This window comes from Panthera onca, chromosome C1 (assembly GCF_046562875.1).
Source record: "Panthera onca isolate mPanOnc1 chromosome C1, mPanOnc1 haplotype 2, whole genome shotgun sequence".
Lineage (NCBI taxonomy): Eukaryota > Metazoa > Chordata > Mammalia > Carnivora > Felidae > Panthera > Panthera onca.
The window spans coordinates 62,208,431-62,231,325 of NC_138346.1; the positions used below are offsets into that span (position 1 = coordinate 62,208,431).

Sequence of the window (22,895 nt, forward strand, 5' to 3'; positions counted from 1 at the left end):
CAGAAGAGGGAAGGGGAGCAGAGACGTTTAAGAATCCAAAAGCAATCACTCCACACTTCTAGTAAAATATGAGACAGAATGTAAATGGTGAAAAACGAAAGTCTGTTTGACAAAAGGAACCCACGCTGACTGTTCAACCAGTGGCAGTTGTAATTATTTATCATTCGTCACTTCTTCAAAAGCTCCTTCAGGTTAACCTCAGAGCGGCTATGTGACTGACACAGGTAAGTTGGGTCTGAGCCAATGGTGCCAAGACCCAAAGGCCCAAAGTGCTGTGGAAAGCCAGGGGCACTCCGTGAGCCCCAGCACGGCTCCGGGTGTGACCCGAAGGACGGGAGGCTGCCATCCAATTCTCCCTGGGGTAGAATTCTAAGGGCTCCTGAAAAAATTCAGGAAGTGGCAGCTCTGCCAGGCTTGGAGGTCCCACAACAGCGAGACATTTATGGGGGCGCCCCGATGCAGGTTTACTGAGCATCCGGGGACACCATGGGGTGTGAGCACAGCCTTTGTTAGTTATGTGCTCAAAGAACTGGGCAGATTACCCAATTGTCCAGTTGTGAGAAGTTATCTCCATACGAGAATGGAGAGAGAAGAAGGGAAAAAATACACCCAGTCACACATGTGGAAAATGTGTGTGTTTCCGGCAAAATTGGGGACCGAATCTCTTACTTGAGAAAATCGTCCTTACACTGCCTTATTTTTCCTACATGTAGCAGATACGTGTTTGTTTTTAGAAAAGGGTCATAAATGGCTGGACTGGAAGCAGAGGGCGGAGAGTCCAGCTTCATGGCTACTTTCTGTATACCGTATCTTGTACGCTTTTCCCTCTGAAACCAGCTATCTTCCACTTGGTAGCCATTTGTCTAGACAAAAGTTTGCTGGAAAGGTGGTGGGGGCTGTACCCTCACAAGAACCACAGAAGACAGCAGTGGGCCGGGGAGGAGCTGGATGAGTCCCAGGGGATGCACAGCTGTACAGTGCAAACCTGGCGTGAACAGCCGACGGGCGGGGGGGGGGGGGGGGGCCGGGGTGCTGCAGAAGGGCTGAACTAACGTGATGCGGAGAGAGGGCTGGCTGGAGCATTGGGAGCCACTTCTGGCAAATCATAAAGTGGAGCTGTTTCCACCCCCAGACGGAGTGGCTGCTCTGTGAGTTATGGCACTTACGTCGACATGTAGCCACAGGTTGTATTTCTCACATATATCTGCAATCTCCTGTATCGGATCGAAAGCTCCATAAACAGTTGTACCAGCAGTTGCATTGACATAAAGGGGAACGTATCCCTAGAAAGGAAGAGAGACAGGCTGATTAGTCTTTTCAACCTTCTCCTTTCCACACGAAGTAGAACTGCAGTAGCATTTCCTTCCAGCAGAGATCAGCCAAGCGTATGTGGTGTCAGATCCTATGTCTGGGAGAATTCTTCATTGGCCCATTTACTCATTCATTCAACAAATAGTTTTGGTGTGACATTTACGTGCCAGGCCTGCTGCAGAGCTGTAGGGGAATACAGCAGTGAACGCAACAGATGGAGATTTCTGTCTTCATGGGTTAACATTCTAGTGGGGAGTGATAGACAGCAGACAAAATTAAACAGGCAAAATATACAGTATGTTTGATAGTGGTAAGTTCTATGGCAAATAGTAAAGCAGGAAAGAGTAATAATAAGTGTTTAGAGTGATGGGCATGTAGCTCCGAACATCATCTGGGTATTGTATATTTTAGAAGCGATGATGTTCTTTTTTTTTTTTAACGATTATTTTTGAGAGAGACAGAGCATGAGTGGGGGAGGGGTAGAGAGAGCGGGAGACACAGAATCTGAAGCAGGCTCCAGGCTCTGAGCTGTCAGCACAGAGCCCAACATGTGGCTCGAACCCACGAACTGCGGGGTCATGACCTGAGCCAAAGTCAGACTTTAACCGACTGAACCACCCAGGCGCCCCGAAGCTATGTTGTTCTAAGTGCATTGATGTAATCATTATCCTGAGGCATCGTTTGTTTATTTAAAACACGGCGGAAGCTGAAATATTCATGAATAGTGGGCACAGTAAAATTTTGATGTGAACAAGAAATAAACGAGTAAGGAGAGTAACAGAGCTAAGACAGACTTGGGGCACTCTGGGAATCCTACGTCTTTTTCAAGTCCAGCTCCACCTATGACCCTTGCTCAGTCTGAGTGACATTTCTATCCATCTCCTCTACTGACCAGCAAACAGCTATAGCTGGAGAACGCGGTACAAGGATGTAACCAAAACAACGAGTTGGTAAATGCCTGACAGCTACCTGGCAGTCCCTTGGGAGTACCTCTGTTCTCTGCAACTTTTTGTTTGTTTGTTTGATAGAATTTATTAAGGCTGATTCACCAAGTACCATGAACCATCTTCCAGGGCATGGAAGCACTTTGCTAAACAGAAGCCTAAAGCTAAAATGGTATTTGTATTTGTTAAATTGAGATTATAGCTAACAAGTAGCAAGTAAAAGGCTCAATTAGGCTGTATCTTCACGATGCTTGGGTAGTGGATTTATTGAAGTACATCAAACCAATCACTTGGCATAATAAAGGTAGGACAAGTGGCTTAGTGACTGAATTTCTCATTTAAAAAAAAAAATGACATTGTATAGACACAGCTTTAAAGTGAAATCATTTCATAAGTTGGAAATAAGCAAATACCTGAGAATATAATTTTAGAAAAACAACAAAGTTATCTCTTATATTATCAAAGACCTTTATTGTCTAGGGCAGAAAGAAAGTATTTTTAAAATTTTGTGTTTGCTGGAGTTCAGGTGCGCCACAGGGTACATACCTTTTGCTTGGCTTCAAGAATTTTTGCCTCTAAATCAGCTGGAATTATCTTCCCCCTGTAATTATTAGAAAGGGAGAGAAATTAAAATGAAGAATCAATGAGATTGCACATGAGAAAAACTGCAGCAGCAGCAAAAAGTAATTTAATCGGATATTTTCAACAGGCCATTAGCAGCTTGGCACACTGTACTGAGTCAGTGCTTAAGCACAATAAAACAAATTTAACAGATGAACACATTTAATACATCAAGAACCTAATGTTCACTCTCCCCTGCCTACCTTTCATTGCACTTTATCAAAATCACATTGTCGGTTCCAAAGCCAAGTGCAGCTCCAGCCTTCTTTATGGAATAGTGACTCTGCAACAAACAGAGGTTTGAGGTCAGAAGTTAGACAGTTCCTTGTAAAACACCATAAATCATGAGAAGAGCACACAACTCACATGTTCTGAGGTGAAGAGGACCAGTTTGGGAACAGCTGCCATGCCCTTTGTCTTAACTTCCGGGAAGAACTTGTAGCGAGCGGCCATGATGCTGTACATGTTGGAGATGGCTCCCCCTAAGAGCAAGAGGATACACGGGGAGGTGTGGAGCTCCATCATTATTGTTTCTAATAATTAAGGTTGAGCTGGTGTCTTAAGAGACAAGGGAGGAGGTCAGAAAGGGGAGGGACAATATCCGGATAGCTTTTGCTTCCCTATTGCCAGGGCTTCCCTCTGACCCCTTTGCCTTGGGAATACAAGTAGTCACACTCATTACCAAAGCCATCTAGGCAATTTGGCTGGAGGTGATTCATGTACTCCAATGCCTGTTCCACCTGAAGCCTAAACAGAAATACAAGAGGTGGCAAAGGCAGTTCCTGCAAAGAGACAGGTGAGTTACAACCTTCCTGCTTTCACTTTCTGCTCAATCTATTTACTGAACAAAGATGAATCTATTCTCTGAACGAGAAAGACAGAGAAAGAGAGACTAATGAAGCCTACAGAAGGAAACAGTGACATTGCCTGGATAGTCTTCTCAAAGAACAGCTCAACTGAGTTACTGAGTCATTTAGGAGAACTCTAAGTTTATTAAAACCAAACTCGTGTTTACTTAAATAAAGACATAAGGAGAACTGAGGTAACTATCTAGGTATGGCTGGCTAACACAAACTAATCACTTTTGCATCAATTACTTGACAATTAAACAGGCAAATTCATGGTTGACTTGAATAGCCTGGACAATTGTAATTCTTATTTCTTCTCCTCCCCTTGTACACAACAATCATGCCACCTCTGATACCATTCCACAGTCCTACTTACCTCTAAGAATATCTGCCCTTGTTTTAAAGATTCTTACTGTATCTACATCAAACTAGAGATTCAAAGTAGACACACTATTTTGGCTGCAATCGATTAGTCAATTGATAATCTTGATTCACTGATCCTCAGACCGATCAAATTGTTGTTGACAGACTAGTGTGGTGTGGCATGATTTGAACACAACCTTGGTCAGTTTGTATAGGTGAGGCATAGGCTCTGTTAGATAGTATGTATATAATGCAGCATTCTTGCTAGCCTTCACTCTGACGAAGATAGGGTAGGAGTATTGTAAAAAAATTCTTTTTAAGGTCATGATTCTTCCACAAACTCATTTTGGGTTTAGGGTTCTCAGGGATCCCAAGGATCCATGCTACAAATCTCAAGGAGAGTCAGGAAAAGAGAAGAGAAACATACCAGGAGAAAATATCCCATCACCGTCTTTACTTGACCATCCAACTATCTCCCTCATCTTCTTAAGTGTTATTTGCTCCATGAGGACAAATACTGGTGCAATTTCATATGTAAACCTGAAAAGGCGGTGAGGGAAAAAATGATCATAAAGAAGTCAAACCACTTATTTGGGGAACACAGATAATTGGTTTAGTATTTGTACTTGGGATCTAAAAACAGGTACTCAAAACCACTAAAGCAATTTATTTCCTGGAAATGTATTAAGTCACCAATCATAAAATAGAAACCAGCCTGGGTTACCTAGAGAGGTGGTGGAAATACCTGCCCTGTGACTTTTCACCAACAAAATAGATTTTATCTGAATGGAATGTCTTAGATGTGGTCCACCCAGAGAAATAGAAGGAAGGAAAATGACTTTCTTGGATCTCCTTCACCTTTAAGATGTAAGACGATGCAAATGTTAATTGAAAAAATGTATTCTAAGTTCTACATAAAATTGGCTTGCAACTGACCGAAACCGACTGCCAGTTTCATACTTGTAGAATCTATAAAACTCAGAGCCAAAATCTATCTTTTAAAAACAATGTAAACATCTGAAACCTAACTGTGAATCTAATTGGAAATATTGACCCAGGTTTTAAAGATCTCAATATAATTATCTACATGGTTTTTCTACTAATAATCCCCAAGGACAGCTATGTTTCTATAATTCTCTGAAGTCAATATCTGTCAAGAATAATTACAAGTGATGATTTTCTAATTACCAATTATAAATAATAAGAATAGTCAACTGGCATACACAGCTGACTGTGGGTACCGGATACCTGAGCAGGCTAGCTTTGTCTTCTAACAAACTGATTTAGAAGTAGCAAGCCATACTCTTCTCGAAGCAACTGAGAACAGAAGCACAGTCAAGTAGACCAGTCACTGAAACAAGATTGTGGTGCCAAGGATAGGGCTTAAGAGAAATCAGAGAAGGTCCATCCACTGCAAATTAAGCCAGAAAACAAAAAGATATTTACTGACTCTGAGGCTCTTTGTCTTTCTTCTTTTTGCTTGGTATTCTTAAGCATTAGAGCCTATTGTGGGCTCAGCTCAGACCATGCTTGCTCAAGAGAGATTCCTAGATTGACTCAGCCAAGTGATATGGGGAGACTTTATCACTGATTAGGGTGTTTGGGCTGAATGCCAATACCAAGGACTAATGGGAATTCTTGTCGGCTTAATGATTTAGAAAAGCTGTTTGCAAGGATGAAATAACAATTGTATAATAAGACACAGGTGAAGCTACTAAGTTTTGATCATTGTGGGGAGGGGGGAAGCAATCAAATCAATCACTTGGTGGTAAAAGAGGACAAAGGGTAAAAGACAACAAAGAGATCCTGGAGGACCCTCAGGATATATCTGTTGGTAGAAGAATTCTGTTTCCAAAAAGAATATGTCCATTTTCCTTGGGAGGACCCTTGAAATTTAGGAGGAGGACCCTTGGAAATCGTGTTCAGTTACCATCACCTCTGGAGGTCACAATCATGCTTTGGTTCTGCTCTGAGCCCCATCACCGTAGCAACCAACACTCCCTCATGTCTGATGGCCTGATAAAGGAAGAAGAAGAGAAGGATTCCTGGTTTAGCCTGTGCTGCTGAGTGTACCAAGAGGCAAACTCATGATGTGCTTCTAACCATTCTTGAACAAATGTGGTATCGATAGTGCCACTGAGGTTTGCAAATGTTGGAATGGCAAAAACGTGTGTGTGGTGGAGAGGTACTGGTGTCAGTGTGCGTGCTGGAATCTCACAATACCGAGTGAGAAGGCTCTCTGGGAAAAGGCAAGGAACAAATGGAATCATACACCACAATATCAGAACCTTATCGAGGATTAGATGAAAGCTGAGTTGGAGTCAAGTTCCTGGCCGGGCAGGAACCGCGTGGGGGAAGGGAGGATGGATGGCACTGAAGGCCAGGGGGTTGGTCTGCTTCATGATTTAAATCAATTTAGGTCCCAGGTTTGCATGAATTAGTGATTCTACCCAAGGACCAGGAATAGGACATTACGCTCAGGATTAGGAGGAAGAGTCTAGAGAGTTTGATCATGAGACTATTTGATCTCATCTATTTCAGTCTCCTTATCTATACCAGGTTCCTAGTTGCTAAAATTTTCTTTCAGTTTTGTTCAATAAATACTTATCGAGTGACTATTCTCTGCCAGGTAGCATCTTATATACTGAGGAAACAAAGATGTTAGATACCATTTCCAACTTTGGTGAGGAAGCTTACAAGGATGAATCCAGCATTTGTTTCTTGGCCTTGTTGCATCCTGTTTGACAGTCCCTATCTAGGTCTAAAGGACCAGTTATCCCACAGCTAACACCAAGCTTATCCTGATTCACGGCTTTAGTCCTGACATCCTCTCTTGGAAGCTGACAGATTGGTCCATGGCTGTTGATCCTCAGCTAAGCCTGACAGTTGGGCTAACAGGATGTTCCCTACTTCTGATACTTCTCTGATCCTACCTTCCCATCCTGAACCGTGTTTACAACTGGGAGTCTGCCTGTGCCCAAAGCCTTATAGAAGGCCTTGAAATTCACCCTAGAGCAGTGGCTCTTAACTTAGCTGGTGTCATGGACGCCTTTGGGAATCCTATGGAAAGCTATGGTCCCTCTCTCCAGGAAGAAAATGAGGATATGCACATCATTTTTGTATGCAATTATAGGAGATTCTCCTCTTGCAACCTGGACTCCAAGTTAGGTACCCCTTCTCTAAATGACAGACGAAAGTGAATAAAGCCCAGAGAGCCAAGGTCAAATATGGATTCAAAAGAAGCTGGTTAGATGCTAAAGTCAGCATATAAGATGACATTTCAGAATCAAAGAACAAGGAACTAAACCTTCAAAAAGCTCTGGGGTGAAGTAAGAACACGAGACTGGAAATTAGGGACCAAAACAGGATGGTGACATTCATGAGTGACATTAAAGGAGAGTTCGGAGTCTTTCTATGTTCAGAGTAGGGTGGTGAGTCGGCCCTTTTTTAGTGGTTCAACTCAACTTCCTAGTGGGATTCATTCCAAACTAAGGCAAATTGATTAAGGCTTCTATTTCTCTTGGGCAGAGTCTGTTGGTTGCTAACCAGTATCAATTTTCCTTTGCTTCATTCAGTTTTATTCAGGGTTGTAATTCACCTAGATCAAAGACTACATTTCCTAGCCTCCCTAGGTGTGGCCATGGGACTAAGTTCTGGCTGAAGAGATGCTATGGGAACTGTTGTGTGGAGCTTCTGGAAAGGTTGCTTAGAAAGAAAGAGTGTGTTCCCCTTTTGACCACGCCCCTCCTCCCCTCCTTTCTTTCCTCCATCTTCCTCCCTCCCTCCCTTCCTTCTTCCCTCCCTCTCTCCCTCCCTTTCATCCTTCCTTTCTTCCTCCCTCATTCCTAATTCTGGGACACATAAGTGATAGCTAGAGCTCCAGCAGCCAGCCTGCACCATGAGGTGACTCTCAGTATGAAAGCCATGTGCTACAATATGGATTAGAAAAGCACAAGGAACCTGGAGCTCTGGTGACTGTCAAACTGGGAACTTCTTTAACAAGAGAAATAATTTTCTATGTAGACTCTCTAACTTTACACTCCTCTTAGATTTCTCCTCCTTACAGATGTGGCAGCTGGCCCATCTTCACCTTAAAAGATAACACATCTGAGAGGAAGCTTAGAGAGCCCCTCTGGTGTCCAGAGATGATGAGAAACAGAAACAAAAGAGCTGGGAGGCATCTCAAATGGCAACGGTGGCCTGTGTAGTGGCTGCCTCTCCTAGGCGTGTTCACTGCACCTTGCATACAACAGGCACTTAAGACTGGTGCCTTTCCAGTCTTCAGAACCACTCTGTAGGATGGATATTATTATCTCCCATTTTCTGAAGAAGGAACTGAGTCTCAGAAAAATTCAGTGATTTGCTTTAAGATCTCAGTATATTTCTGAGTCAGAATTCGTCTTTTACCTCCCAGCTGCTTCTCTATGATGAATGAGAACTGCTTACTGCAGATTCCTCTCTAACAACTTGCCTAGCAGTATAAAATGACTGATAACTGCCACAGAAAATTTCTCCTGCGTAATTTCTATGAAAATAAAGCACTAGATACTTGAAACCATAACCTCGTAACAAGGGGCTGTGATAGATCTTGCCATTAAGATTACGGATTGTTGTCAGGTGCATGAGGGAAGGCTGCTGTTTGCACTTGGGCACTGCTCAGCCTGCAGAGTTGTGCTCGGTGGCTTCCTGTTTTGGAAGAAAAGAGCTGGACGTGCCATGGACAACTACACATTTGTAAAGTTTTCTTTGGATCTTCATTGGGTCCTTGCTCGGAGAACAGATCTCAAAGCTACATGCACAGGCAGGTGTAAACGCATGAACGTAAATGTTCTATTTTCTGTGAACAGTCAGATACCTTACGCTTTGCCACTCAAATTAGGAGACCACATAGTTCTTTCTGAAAGACTATATTGAGGAATATAGTCATTACTTTCTATTACCAGTGCCACCCAAACGCAATGATAGAGCAGGCCAACAAAATGAGTATGTCACTAATTTTGCCTACTCTGCCAAAGAAAAATCCTTTTGCCATTCTTTCCCAGGTTATTTTGAACACTGTCCCCAGCTGGAGAAGGAACTGTCTCAAGGGAGCAAATTTCTGCATAAGCTCCTGACAGTGCTACCACATTTCATGATCTTCCAGGGGAACTGACTTAGAACAATTTCTAGATAATAGTTATTACTTCTTCAGACAATGCCTTGTCTCTAGAACTGACAGAAACTATTTCACTATGTTAAATAACCTTCTCTATCGATCTGTTGGAATCGGATCATATTTTATAAATATCCATTGTGTTCAGTACAGCTGCAATTACTATGTGCCATTTAGTTGGACTGGCCTTGACCTCAGATGGCTGGGACATATTTTAGTGTTTCATGGCTGAGCTGAGGTAAGGAAAGAGTAAGAGACTTGATTTTATGGACACACAAAAAGGAGAATTTGTGAGATCTCTTTGGTTGAAGAAAAGCCTTTTAGGAGACTATCTGGTCATGAACTCACAAAAGAGCGAGTTCCTTTAATTTACCTTGAGATGGGCCATATATGTTAGGAAATTGCAGCTGAGAAGCCTACAGGATACACACTTAAAGATGCTGGGTGAATTCAGTGCCTGTGTTAATATGAGTACTTGGGCCTTAAAGGATATATACCTTTCTACCTTTTTCTATTTTTCTCATTTATTTTCCAAATAGTTAAGTTTTTTTTAAAGTTATACTTCCTAATTTAAAATTGTTCCTTAGTATGAGATGTTCCAATTAAGCATTAGTGTCTTTTTTCAAGTTATAATTAGTACATCATGATGTCTGGGCTTGCTGATATATTTGTATCTCACAAATCATACCACAGTAAAGGTTGAAAAGGCAAGTTTTTTTTTTGTTGTTGTTAGAGGAGGCCAAACAAGCAATTGTATCTTTGATCCCAATTCCTCTTGTCTCTTCATAGCCTCGGTGCTCCAACATACACACTCTGTGACATTGACCATGACTTGCAAACAGGGAGCATGAAAATCATTTTTGTTTTCAATCAATTTAATCTCCTGTGCCTTTTAGCACTAAAAACCTCACTTGTCATGTTTGCTTTTAAAAATCGGTCACTGCTGTTTTAAATTAGCAAACAACGCAGGAATCCTTAATTAATAAAAACCTTTCTGAATGTAGCTAAATATTTTGAGTCACAGCATTAAATAGCTTTGGAACACACATGTATCAACAGGTAATTTTAAAGTGCCTTCTCAGGTTTTGTGGCCAGTAGGAATTTGTTGAAGAAAAATAGAATATCTTGAACTTTAATAACTTACATTCTATCTTGATGTCAAATGGAATTTCTCATCTTAAACAATACCACCCTTTCACTTATATTCATTTTTCAAATCTACTTCACCATGAACTTAGAAAGTGGGTGGTTATTTTCTCAATATTTCCATGGTGACTAATGTAATTCTTCTATGGTTATTTTAAAAATTATTGTTAGAAACTTGTTTCATTATTTTCCTCTGGATATTTTAATAGAATGTGGTGCCATGGGCTGGGTGTATAGATAGTGGTAAAGCATGATCATAGTACTCAGAGAAAAGACAGTACTCAGTAGGCTATAACGACCCTCCATCAATTCGTAACCTGTCCTTGTCTCCAAAGAGGGAGTATATATATAAAGGAGTCTGTGGGGGTGATTGCAAGAAGACTACCCAGGAAATCCTTGCACCTCCAGGGCCTTAGAGTCAGTTTCATATAAATTTATAGGAAACTGGAAACAAATGAAGGTTTTGCCAACTCAAGTACAGAAAAAAATGTCAAATTCAGAAAAACAATGAGTTATTTTGAAAGGAATATATATCACTACCAGCTGAATTTTGTTCTAGAACTTTTAGGTAAGCAATAGGTGGGTCAAACTAGTTTGTGGCTTTCTGGCAGCTTTAACTGTGAAGGAAATATGCCCTAAGTGATGAGGACCAATGTACTTAGGTGGGAAAACAGACCAAGATCATACTCCAAAATGTGACCTCTTTAGATGCATCTTTAAGAGACATGGATTCTCTTAGTCTAATATAAACTTAAAAGATTTTAAGAGAAAAGATGACTAAGGTAACTGTAATAACATTATTATAGAACCATTGGAAGTGGGCTTTTAAAGCAACAAGCCATAATCACACATCTTGGTTGCTTACATGAAAATAATATGCGGAACTTACATATTGGTATTGGCAGTTGATGTCAGCCATTCGCCAGCTAAACCAATGATATCCAGTCCAGTGGAGAGCTGGTTGAAAAATCGAGGGTGACCTGGAGAAATGAGTAACAGGCAAGCATCAAGGCAAACATAGATTTTTCAAGCTATCTTCCAAGCAAAGGCTGGCCACACTGATGGGCTCTTTATCCCAAGAGTCTAACAGGACTTCCCAAGGATATGGGGGAAGGGAGGGCAGATTGACCTACCCTATTCCAAACTTTAGCATCAGTGATGTTCCCAAAACTTATGTTTCTGAAGCTGAATCCTTAAAAAAAATTTTAATGTTAATTTATTTGAGAGAGAGAGAGAGAGAGAGGCAGATGTAGAACCCGAAGGAGTCTCCAGGCTTTGAGCTGTCAACATGGAGCCTGACACGACTCAAACCCACAAACCGTGAAATCATGAACGGAGCTGAAGTCAGATGCTTAACCAACTGAGCCACCCAGATGCCCCTGAAGCAGAATGCTTTTGAAGTTAAAAAAAAAAATCCTATGTCATGAAACTAATAAGCTTTCCAGTATCTAATTTATTGATTTTCAGATGAACTTTTCTGTCATAATGATTTTTTTAATTACAAATCTGGATAGAGTGGTCCTGATTTTATCCATAAATGTTTCAACTTTTAATTGAACATCCCAAGGATTTAACCCCAAATCAACATTTACTGATGGAGGAGAGCCTTCAGGACTCAGAGAGGATTTGTGACTCTGTGGCCCAAACCAAGCCCGGGGACGGTGCGAGCTCTGGCCCCGATGTCTCTGGGTCTCTATGTCACTCAAATATGATGTCAAGCATTAGTGTGTTTTTGTCCATACATAGTCAGGTGACCCTTAAACCAAACTTATTGCTGAGATAACGTGGCATCTCCTCTGTGAAACAGAGGCAAATATAGCTTCATTCACTCATCAAGTTGTTGGTAAAATAATTATTATTACTATATAACCTTAAAACCGGTTATAACACGAAGTATGCTTTAACAGGCTTTGTTCTCAGCAAATTCAGGATTGTTGCCAAGTTTTGGCCAACTTGGCATTCACAGGAAAACTCAATCCCACATCAGCAGGCTTGGCTAGGCTGTCACGAAGGTGTCAATGCAATAGATTATCTAGGGGTGTGTGACAGAGAACTGGTATTAGAGAGAGATGCTGACTGCTGTGCTTCCAGTAGAAATTGCTTTTGCCTCTGAAATAACTGTCAGAGAGCTGGTGTTTGAATGTTCCTGGTCTGAGACCCCTCTCTGAAAATGTCTATTCTTCCTTAGATGTGATGGCGACTCATTTAGAATATCCAGACTATGACTTCTTATATCAGAATACACCAATCTCTGAATCTCAACAGTCCTCAAAAAATAATACTGATCTTCAGGGGGAAAAAAATGAAAGAAGCATAAACAGTAAGCTTAGTGTAAGTATGGGGCCAGATTCCAGATATTTATGTAGATTACTCTAAAAAATGATTCCACTTTGCTCAGTGCCAGCAGAATCTATGAGATCTCCTGCAACATAACAAATTTTGTTGATATCCACTGAAAGACATGCAATATCCATTTGAAAACTTTCAACAATAAACATTTCAAGACTGAATATATATATATATATATATATATATATATATATATGTATATAGAATTTATCATAAATAAATGCAATTGTACTTTTTGATAATGTATCAAAACAAGCCATCTCTATGGCAGACACAAAAGATGGACAATGATAGATGGACTAACACAAATGTCCTCAAATAAAAGTGAAACCATATTGGGGCGCCTGGGTGGCTCAGTTGGTTAAGTGTCTAACTCCGCCTCAGGTCATGATCTCACAGCTCACGAGTTCAAGCCCCGAGTTGGGCTCTGTGCTGACAGCTCAGAACCAGGAGCCTGCTTTGGATTCTGTGTCTCCCTCTCTCTCTGCCCCTCCCCCACTTGCAGTCTATCTCAAAAATAAATAAACATTTAAAAAATTCTATAGAAAAAAAGTGAACCAGTATCTCTTTGTCCGTTGAATATACGAAGGAAACAAAATTGTCTAAAATCTTACTTTTATCTTATGACTACAGCATTCTGCCTCCAAATTTCTATCAAGTAATAAAATGACCTATTTTCAACTTCAATTTCAATTCTCCATATTCAGTGAAGTAACAGATGATAAGTGTGGTGCTAAGCAGCACATGGCCTAAAGTCAGGTAGGGGGAGAAAGTTATTTTTCAAAGTGTTTCAATGAATAAAAAATGGAGGGGGAAATTTACTAAGAAACACATCAAGCAATTGCAATGTGGGGGATGAATTATAAAATTATAATTTGTGAATTACAAAATTCATGAGACCATTGAAAATTTAAACATTGACTGAATATTTGATATTAAGGAACTGTAAATTTTGGATTTTTTTGATCTAACAATGATATTATGGTTATTTTTTATAACGTTTATTTGAGAGAGAGAGAGAGAGAGAATGCATGAGCTGGGGAGGGGCAGAGAGACGGGGGGAAGGGGGAGAGAGGGGGAGAGAGAGAGAGAGAGAGAGAGAGAGAGAGAGAGAATCCCATGCAGGCTCCGTGCTGTCAGCGCGGAGCCCCACATAGGGTTTGATCCCATGAACCATGAAATCACGAACTGAGCCAAAATCAAGAGCCAGATACTTAACTGACTGAGCCACCCAGGAGCCTCTTGTGGTTATTTATTTTTTAAAGAGTTCTTGAGAATGAAGAATATTTATGGATGAAATAATATCTTTGAGATTTGCTTCCATATAATAGAGAAGGGAGGGTAATAGGTGAAACAAAGTTGTCAGGAGTTGATAAAAGTGTTGGGTATACAGGGTTGATTGTACTATTCTACTTTTGGAAAAGTTTAAACTTTTCCATAATAAAAAGTTAAAAAAGAAAAACCAAGGAAGTTGGTATATCTACCGTGACTGTGGGCTGACCAGTCTCTGTCTCAGGTCACAGAGAATCTATATATACTAGTTCCTTTTTCAGAGATTGTTAATTTGTGGGGGGTTTTGTTTGTTTGTTTTTAATTTTTCGTGATGTTTATTTATTCTTGAGAGAGAGAAAGTTGGGGGGGGGGCAGAGAGAGAGGGAGACACAGAATCCGAAGCAGGCTCCAGGCTCTGAGCTGTCAGCAAAGAGCTCAATGCAGGGCTCGAACCCATGAACTATGAGATAATGACCTGAGCTGAAGTCGGACGCTCAACCGACTGAGCCACCTGGGCGCCCCCAGAGATTGTTAATTTGTAAAGAAATTTCCAATACCAATATCATCTCTTTACAAACTGCACCCAGATCAGTCTGTTTTCACTTTATTAAAACCCAAGTTATTATTTTGGCTGACTATTAATATCCTTAAAAAAACACCTTCCACTGTGTGTAGCTACCTGTGGGGTTTACCCAGTCACTCTGATCTATATCTAAATTACAGATCAGCCACCAGGAGCTGTATTTTCGTCTGGCAGCAATAGTATACTTTCCCAGGGTCAACACCTTGAGATACAGGTTTCACACTGCCTGAGAGATTACAAACTCTATAAACACAAATATCTGCTCCCAGAAGCTGCTCAGAGGAACAGGGGTGAAGGGCTGCAGGCTAAATATCTAAGTAGAGTCATACATTGGTCTAATAAGAGTCCATGCTTCTATGACCATGTGATGCTTCAGTTTTGGAGGCAATACGAGCTGCGATTATGACAAATCAATTTTTCTTTGAGGGAAAACACTACTCTGAGCTTTGGTGATAAAAGCACATGGTCTCACCTGTCTGAGAAAGTGTGTGGAGAGTGACTTGACAAAATAAAAAACACTGGACTAAAGCAAGTCCAGCTAAAACATACATGGAGAATCCTGACTCTTTTTTGTCTAGCTACATAACACTACTTGATCTCCATCAGGGATAGGTTAGCCATCAGACCAAGGTGAGCCACAACTAAACTGATGAGCAGGCTTTTCTTTAAAAATCAAACAAAGACTGGGCGCCTGGGTGGCTCAGTCGGTTAAGCGGCCGACTTCGGCTCAGGTCATGATCTCACGGTCCGTGAGTTCGAGCCCCGTGTCGGGCTCTGTGCTGACAGCTCAGAGCCTGGAGCCTGTTTCAGATTCTGTGTCTCCCACTCTCTGACCCTCCCCCGTTCATGCTCTGTCTCTCTCTGTCTCAAAAATAAATAAACGTTAAAAAAAAAATTAAAAAAAAAAATCAAACAAAGACTTTATAGCATAATTAAGTCTTGTCCATCCTGCAGTTATTCAAGGAAGCCACACTCGTTTCAGTGGTCTTGGCACACCTCAAAAGCTGTTTGGGATTCCTTATTTAAAAATGCTTCTTTGGCCAGCCTATTCATTCCAACACTTGGTTTTTGTCATGCAATAGTCTCACTCAGCTCTATCACCCCCAACCTCCCTAGTCTTGGCCTTAAATCTATCTTTCAAGTGACTAGGAGGAGTGAGAGGGATAACAAAGGAGAGGAGAGGGAAAAAGAATAAAAAGAACAAGGGGCTACCAGGGGCTCCCCTGTGGTGGCAACTATGCCATGGACTGCCACTTCCTGTAGATCTGTCTGCCCAAGAGCTCGGGAAAGCCAAGCTGCTGTGGGGGAAAAACAGCAGGAAGGAGAAACCATTGCTCCACTCCTAGGCTTAGAAACAGCCAGTCAGAGATCCAAAAAGTCCTTCAACTTGAAGCACCTGGGAAGTAACCACTTTGGCCAGGACCATTGACTAGAGAGGGTTTCTATAACATGAAAAGGAGGCAAGAGAGCGTCCTCAAAGGCCTCCTATTAGAAATAGGATTTAATGACTCAGATTGTCTAAACTCCAAAGGTTAGAGTCAGGTGCAAATGGTGTGTATGTGTGTAACATTTTTGCCTAGACAACAGAAGGGGTTGTGGGTTGTGTCCCTCAAAAATATATGATCAAGTCTTAGTCCCTGGTTCCTGTGAATACCACCTTATTTGGAAAGAGGGTCTTTGCAGATGTAATCAAATTAAGAGGAGGCCATAATGGAGTGGAGTAGGCCTAATCCAAAGAGTGGTGTCCTTATAAGAAGAGAAAACTTTGGGGACACTTGGGTGGCTCAGTCAGTTAAGCACCTGACTCTTGGTTTTGGCTTAGGTCTGATCTCATGGGCATGGGTTCAGGCCCTGTGTCGGGTTCTGCACTGACACCATGAAGCCTGCTTGGGAGTCAGTCTCTCTCTCTCTCTCTCTCTCTCTCTCTCTCTCTCTCTCTGTCCCTCTCCAACTCACACTTTCTCTCTAAATATAAATAAGTAAACTTAAAAAAAAAATAAGAGAAAACTGTGGACACATTCGCAGGGAGAATGCCATGTGAAGGTGGAGGCAGGGACCGGAGTGATGCATCTACAAGCCAATGATGCCCTCATCCACCAGAAGCCGGAAGAGGTAAGGACAGAGCCTAAGAATCTTCTAAGAGGGCATAGCCCTGCACACCTAAATTTCAAACTTCTAAACCTCTAGAACTGTGAGAGAATAGATTCCTCTTGTTTTGAGTCACCTGGTTTCTGGTAATTTGCTATGGCAGCCCTAGAAAACTAATACAGAAAGGGAGGGAAATGGGCCCAATTCTCCCCTGATTTAGGGGCAGGCAAGGGTAAGATTTATCAGAATGAAATAGGCATGAAATGGAGGAGAGAAAAGAAGCAGAGGACAGGTCATTCTCCTCTTTTTAGGTTGGGAAGAGCCTAAAACCAAGAATGAAAACTCTTTTTACAGAACTTGAAATAGCACCACGAGTTTGTATTTCTTAATTTATGTTTACAACAAAAAATGATGATGAGCTTTTGCCAGACTTAGGCCTTCCACCCACTGCCACTGTCCAAGGTCGTTCTGTGGTCACTGAACATGTTGCAGCTTTCCCTCATCAGAGTTTGTGCTTCACCTTGAACTTCACCTTGAACAGAGTTTGTGCCAGTTGCTGTCCTCAACTGGCAAGGGTGCAATGGGGGGCAAATTTCCCGCTGCACGTCCGCCTGGCTCTCACTCTTACCTGTACGAACCCCATACTTCAGGGTGTCTCTGCAGTCAACCAAGATCTGTTCCAGGGATTCAGGGTGGTCAGAGAGCTCCAAGTTGAAGCCCTCCATGCCTTCCAGCAGCTGGTGCGGGTGATGGAAGTCCAGCACCTTGGTGGAGCGATCAAATGTCTTGCGGACATAGTTGAGGAGTATGTCTACCACCTCCAGTAGGAACTGCACAGTTTGCTCTTCCCCGTTCTTAGCTGGAAGCAGATCTGAGGGGGAAAGCCAACAAGGGGTTATCGCCTGGCTCATGTCTGAATTGCCTTAGTCCAGACATCCCTAATATCAGCCACGACAGCTTTACAGACCTGGTATATTCCAGGTTATGTATACACATTGAGAATCTGATGTGCCGTCTCCCCAGAAAAATGCACATATGTCTATATACAGAAGTTGTGCATAGACTTTCTGAAGGTTTACAGACTGTCTGAGAGTTAGGCTGCTCGTAAGTGGAATGGAGTGCTTTGAGAAGCCATGAGCAGCCTACTCCTACTGTGGTCCACTCTGCAGGCTGACTGAGTGCCCGTCAGGTATGTGATGGAAGGAGCCTCTGTCTTGCTCCCCTGGGACCAGGCATGTCCCTCTACATCTGTTTAAGACACTGGCTTTTTGGTTGGGCATTATGATATGCTTGATCATTGACGGCAGAGGGTGAGGGCTCTGTGGGCAGAGGCTGAGGTCCTCCCCTGAACAGAATGGTCCTCTGTAGTGTCCTTGGATAGAAAACTAGAGCTAGAAGGTTGGCTCAGAAAAGTGGGAGAGGGAACTCCCATCTCTCTCCCTCTTGACCTCATCCTTTGAGCTTGGACTTCGGGATATCTGGGGGTGATTTTGGGTTCTAGCCTGTGGGAGGCAGAGTCAGGCTGGGTTAAGCAGGGAGGAAAACTGTAGGGGGCTCAGCTGCAGTTGTCAGCCATAGTGCAAGAGCTGATTGGCTGTACATGAGGCTCTGTATCGATTCACCGGATTATCTCTGAGGTTCAGTGAAGTCCTATTGACTGTTTGGGTCTGGCCTCTATGGCCTGTGGGGAGTTAATGGAAGGGGGCAGGTTTACCTTCAAGCTGTTTTAGGAGAGGCTGAAAAAACCCTCCTGAGACCAGAGTTGTGGGGACAGCAGTAATTAGTGAAAGATCTCCAAAAGGAAAAGGAGTTTCAGAACAGCACTTGGTCTTTAGGCCCAGCCACACAGCTTCCCACAGAGTGATTTTCTTGTTGTTGCCAACCCTGAAGGATAACTGCTACCATGGGAATCACTGGATTTTCTTATATGTAAGATTTCTTCACATTCAGAGATTCTATGAAACCATATTTGCCCCTGCAAGTGTCTTCAGAGTTGACTGTTTTTATTGACTGCCCTCATCCAGGATCCACAACGATGAAGTCCTGGGCAGTAGGGAAGGAGGGAGTTTATTCGTTCAAATATTGGAAAGGTAGTTTCTTGACAGTTCAGAAAAAGTAATGACATTTTTGATAACAGAAGTATAATTACAGGAAAAAGTCAAGAAACTCAAGGCACCTACTGGATAGGACTGGTGAGGGTTGGGGGGCATGGAGAGGGTAGGAGGGTGGGGACTACCTCGAGCAAACAGGTTGGAGAAGTCCGTCTCCGTGCGCCGGAAGCGTCCATCCCTGTCGCTGTTTTCACAGGAAAGCAGGTTTTTGGAGGACTGCCTCTCCTTGAAGGCGCTCACAAGCCGGCTCTTCTCTTCCAGGCTGTTGGTCCTTTGCAGGAAGCCTGTAGCACAAGATGCCGGGTCAGAGGGAATGCACTAAATTCCCAGCCTTGGAGGGTCAGCTGCCAGGCCAGATCTGCTCTCCAAGCAGGGTTCTTGCTTCTTGTGAGAAGAAGCAGAGTATCTGCATTTTATATATAAGGGCTTTGGCACTGCTGGCCTCCAGGCGGGGAAGGGGCAATGCCAAGTGTCATCAGTGGCACAGACCCAGTCATGCAAGAGAGGAAAACAGTAAGCAAAGCCCATCCTCCTCTCTGAACATGACACTGAACTCAGAATTAAGTCGATTGGACAGCTTCCACTCCAGTAACTAGCCCCGGGATGGGGTTTTAAGGGGAAGGACACAATTGGAGAGGATGCTGCCGGCACTGGGTTTATGGGAGGTGCAACCAGAGGAAGGAGGAGGTGAGGACCAGCAGAGGGAGGAGTCAGGGAGGACCAGCACTAGGGGTTAGGGACCCCTAGGGAACATGCTTTCCTCAGGCACCAGGTAATGCTCACAGGGTTGAATGTAAGTATAATTTTTCTGACCCAAACATGACATGCAGCTGTCTCCACCCCACCCCCTCTCCTTGAATAAAGGTACTGGGGAAAGAGACAAGGAAGCCTAAGGCCTTATGTGTGCCGACATTTAATTCTATAAATACTTACTGAGCACCTATCTTTTCTTAATGTTTATTTTTGAGACAGACAGAGAGAGACAGAGTGTGAGCAGGAGAGGGGCAGAAAGAGAGGGACACACAGAATCCGAAGCAGGCTCCAGGCTCTGAGCTGTCAGCACAGAGCCCAACACAGGGCTCGAACTCAGAAAGTGCGAGATCATGCCTGAGCTGCAGTCAGACACTTAACCAACTGAGTCACCCAGGCGCCCCCCTTACTGAGCATCTATTGTGGAAAAGCACTTTGCTAAGCATCTAAGATAGGGGATAGATAGAGATAAATGAGACAGATCTCCCACCCTCCACAAACTTACAGTTTGGCAGATGGTGACCAACATTGGAGTAAAGCTAGAAAGCCATCCTAGAACTAAACAGACTGAATTCCGAGCCCAGGGTGGGACTCAGAGCACCTCACCTCTGCTCCTCAGAAGGAGGAGAAATCTCTCCCATCTGAGGTGAGCAGCACAAGCACCAGTGGCCAACAGAGAAGCAGGTTGAGGCAAAAGAGCCGGACACTCTGCCAAGGAGGAGCACCCTCTTTCCCTCAGTATCTACACCCATTCCTTCTGGGGCTGGGGACCTGCAGACCCACTCCTTCCCTCAGCATCTCCTCCAACCTTGCCTCAATCTTAGCCCCAAATGCAACACACAGAAAAGAAGAAGAACGTTCTAAGCTTCTTGGTGACCCCAAAGCTGTCTTTGTAGGTACCAAGATCCTTGGGGAGTCATGCACATCACAAGGCAGGCTCAGCGGAAAGTCCCAGGAGGTTCAAGGAGAGACAAGTTAATCTGGGGAATGCGGCTTTACTTCCCCAGGACTGCAATTCAGTGGCGAGGGGTGGAATAAGGAGGGATGCAGGGGGAAGGCTGCAGTGGTTGGAATCCTCCCACACACAGGAGCGGGGGGCTATTTTTGGAGGGAAGAATAGGCAGCAGGCCGTTCATTCTTCCCAGCACTCACCTTGTAAACTTATTGCTAGAGCCCCAAAGGACATCAGGAGAGGGGTAGGACACTATAATAAAGCTCCACAGTTGGATGTAAAGATGGGGGTTGTATCCTTTCCCTCTCCTCTTCCCCTACTTTCTGAATTTCCCCTACAACCCCCAGAGTTCAAAATCTGGAGCCAGCACTCATTTGCCACAGGGATGCAGGAGCACTTGGCCCGTGAATTCCAAGACCGCTCACCTGCTCCTGGAACAGCGAGCTATGGAATTTGCCAGGCTAAAAAGACCAACCATGTGGCGTAGTGGAAATGAGGTCCTACTGGGTGAACTCTTACTCTTTAGGTCTCTGACCTCTGGTTGGCTCTGACTCACTCTTTGGGAAAGCCATAAGTCTCTACCTTGAAACCCCTTAGAAACGCCTTTCCTCTGGGCAGCTGCAGGACCTATGACCTTGATGTAGGCTTGGGATGTTATCTCCAAAGGAGGTGCTGACACAGGCATTCCCAGACGTGTCCTGATAGTATTGAGAGATGACAATTATGACACAACTTTAAATCTGCATCTCATCCTTGGGCCACACTTCCTGGAATGCACTAGGAATCAATGTTTCCTATCAATCCTGTACTTATGAATAGCACACTTCCACTGCATTATAAATTGTGTTTAAAGCCATTAATTTGCTATATAAATTCTTACTGCATATTGCTATCAGAATAACAATTTCTTGGCAGATATTTGTTTTCTAAGACATTGGGAGCCTCACAAAAGGTAAATGATCCAGACCTCTCATGGCTCTGAGAGGCTCTGGAAAGAAATGTATGCTTCTCCAAGGATGACCAGGTGGAGGGTGACATTGAAGTCAGTGCTTTGGCAACTTCCCTGGCTAGCAAGGGGTCCTGGAAGCAGGGGTCCCTGACACTGAAGCAGACTGTATTCTCTCTTGCTCTGCATACCACCCGTGAGAACCTAGTTCAAGCCTGTGAGTGTTAATCCAGCTCAACATTCCTGAGAGGCAAAGAGAAAACCAGAGGCAAGCTTGTAGCACTCTAGCTAGTTTTAAGGGGAGATCAGGAGCAGGAGGGGAACCCTGTCATGACTCCTCCTCTGGGCAGTGAGGAGATCCTGAGGCTGATTCCTTACCCCTACCCCTAAACTCAAAGGCCTGGGGGCCCACTGAATGGGGAAAGAGTGTAGGGAGCCAGAAAGCACTTGACTTGAGCCAGTTGTTTCCAAATGTGGCTAAGTAAACCAGCTCGGAGGCTGTAACTGGTAGCCAGTTTTAGAACTCTGCGTACGTAAGTGATGGAGGGCCAAGGACACAGTGAGAAGTTAGCAGAACCCAGAGCCCAAACTTTGGGCTTCCTGCATCGCGTTCTATTTAAGTCATACCACCATGCCTGTAGCTACCCCACTCTACATCTTGGCAGACCCTGGGTTTTCTCTACCTGATTATTTTCCCAGAGGATTCTGGCATCACCGGGGAGACCCAGGGCCTTCCTTGCAGCTTTAGTCCTGGCTTCCAAGGAAGGGAGGTTGGCGAGGGGGTGGGAGTTGAATCTTGGCAAGGCACTGAAGATGATTAGGGGCGTCACCCAGGGCAATGGGGATTTGGAGGTTGGAAGAGGACCATTAATTCTTACCCTGTCCTAATGTGAAAGGTCAAACCAACCTGGGTAGTGCCAAGAAGGCGGCATCCAGGCTGGTGAATGTCTGGGGGGAAGGGAGCTGGGGTGTCTGTGTGTGGGCAAGGTGGGAAGGCTGTAGATTTAGGTCAACACCGAAGATTTCACTTTGGACAGCCAGAGTTGGCCCAAAGTATGGAAACTAAATCTGCCTGGGGTTTTGTTTCCTTTCAGAATCAAACCTAACGTGAAGCCTCCTCTCGCGTGGCCCCCAAAGCTTGCGTATTAGCAGAAGGCAATTTCCCCTCAACAGACTACCAGGCCTCTCCTCCTGTCAAACAGGTTGCGACTTCTCTGAAATTAGTGTCGGGGTACGTGTGTGTTTAGAAACAAAGAAGAAACTCTCTGGGGATGGTCACCTCCAAATGTTCCAGAGTCCTTCCTCAGGCGAAACTGATGCAAACTCGGGGACTCCTATTTTCAGACCCAAGGAAGCTCAACTCTTTCTTGCCCAGTTACCCTTTAGAGACGTTTCAGGTGTGTCTCCCGAAGGGGGGCAGTTAGACCTTTTCTTCCCCCGACTCGGAGAGGGGGGCGTA

The 22,895-nt window shown here is 43.6% G+C and overlaps 1 protein-coding gene across 2 annotated transcripts in view; it reads right to left on the bottom strand.

Annotated features, from left to right (window-relative positions):
- Positions 1–22,895, bottom strand: part of GAD1 (glutamate decarboxylase 1) — a 42,988-nt gene that overhangs the window by 12,984 nt on the left and 7,109 nt on the right. For both annotated transcript variants that reach the window (XM_060621602.3, XM_060621600.3), the window contains exons 4-11: positions 18,914–19,072; positions 17,306–17,548; positions 11,275–11,365; positions 4,515–4,627; positions 3,243–3,358; positions 3,080–3,159; positions 2,802–2,856; positions 1,167–1,283 (exon numbers count right to left, since the gene is read on the bottom strand). In XM_060621602.3, the coding sequence (XP_060477585.3) occupies positions 1,167–1,283; positions 2,802–2,856; positions 3,080–3,159; positions 3,243–3,358; positions 4,515–4,627; positions 11,275–11,365; positions 17,306–17,548; positions 18,914–19,072 (974 nt within the window). The remainder of the gene's footprint in view (positions 1–1,166; positions 1,284–2,801; positions 2,857–3,079; positions 3,160–3,242; positions 3,359–4,514; positions 4,628–11,274; positions 11,366–17,305; positions 17,549–18,913; positions 19,073–22,895) is intronic.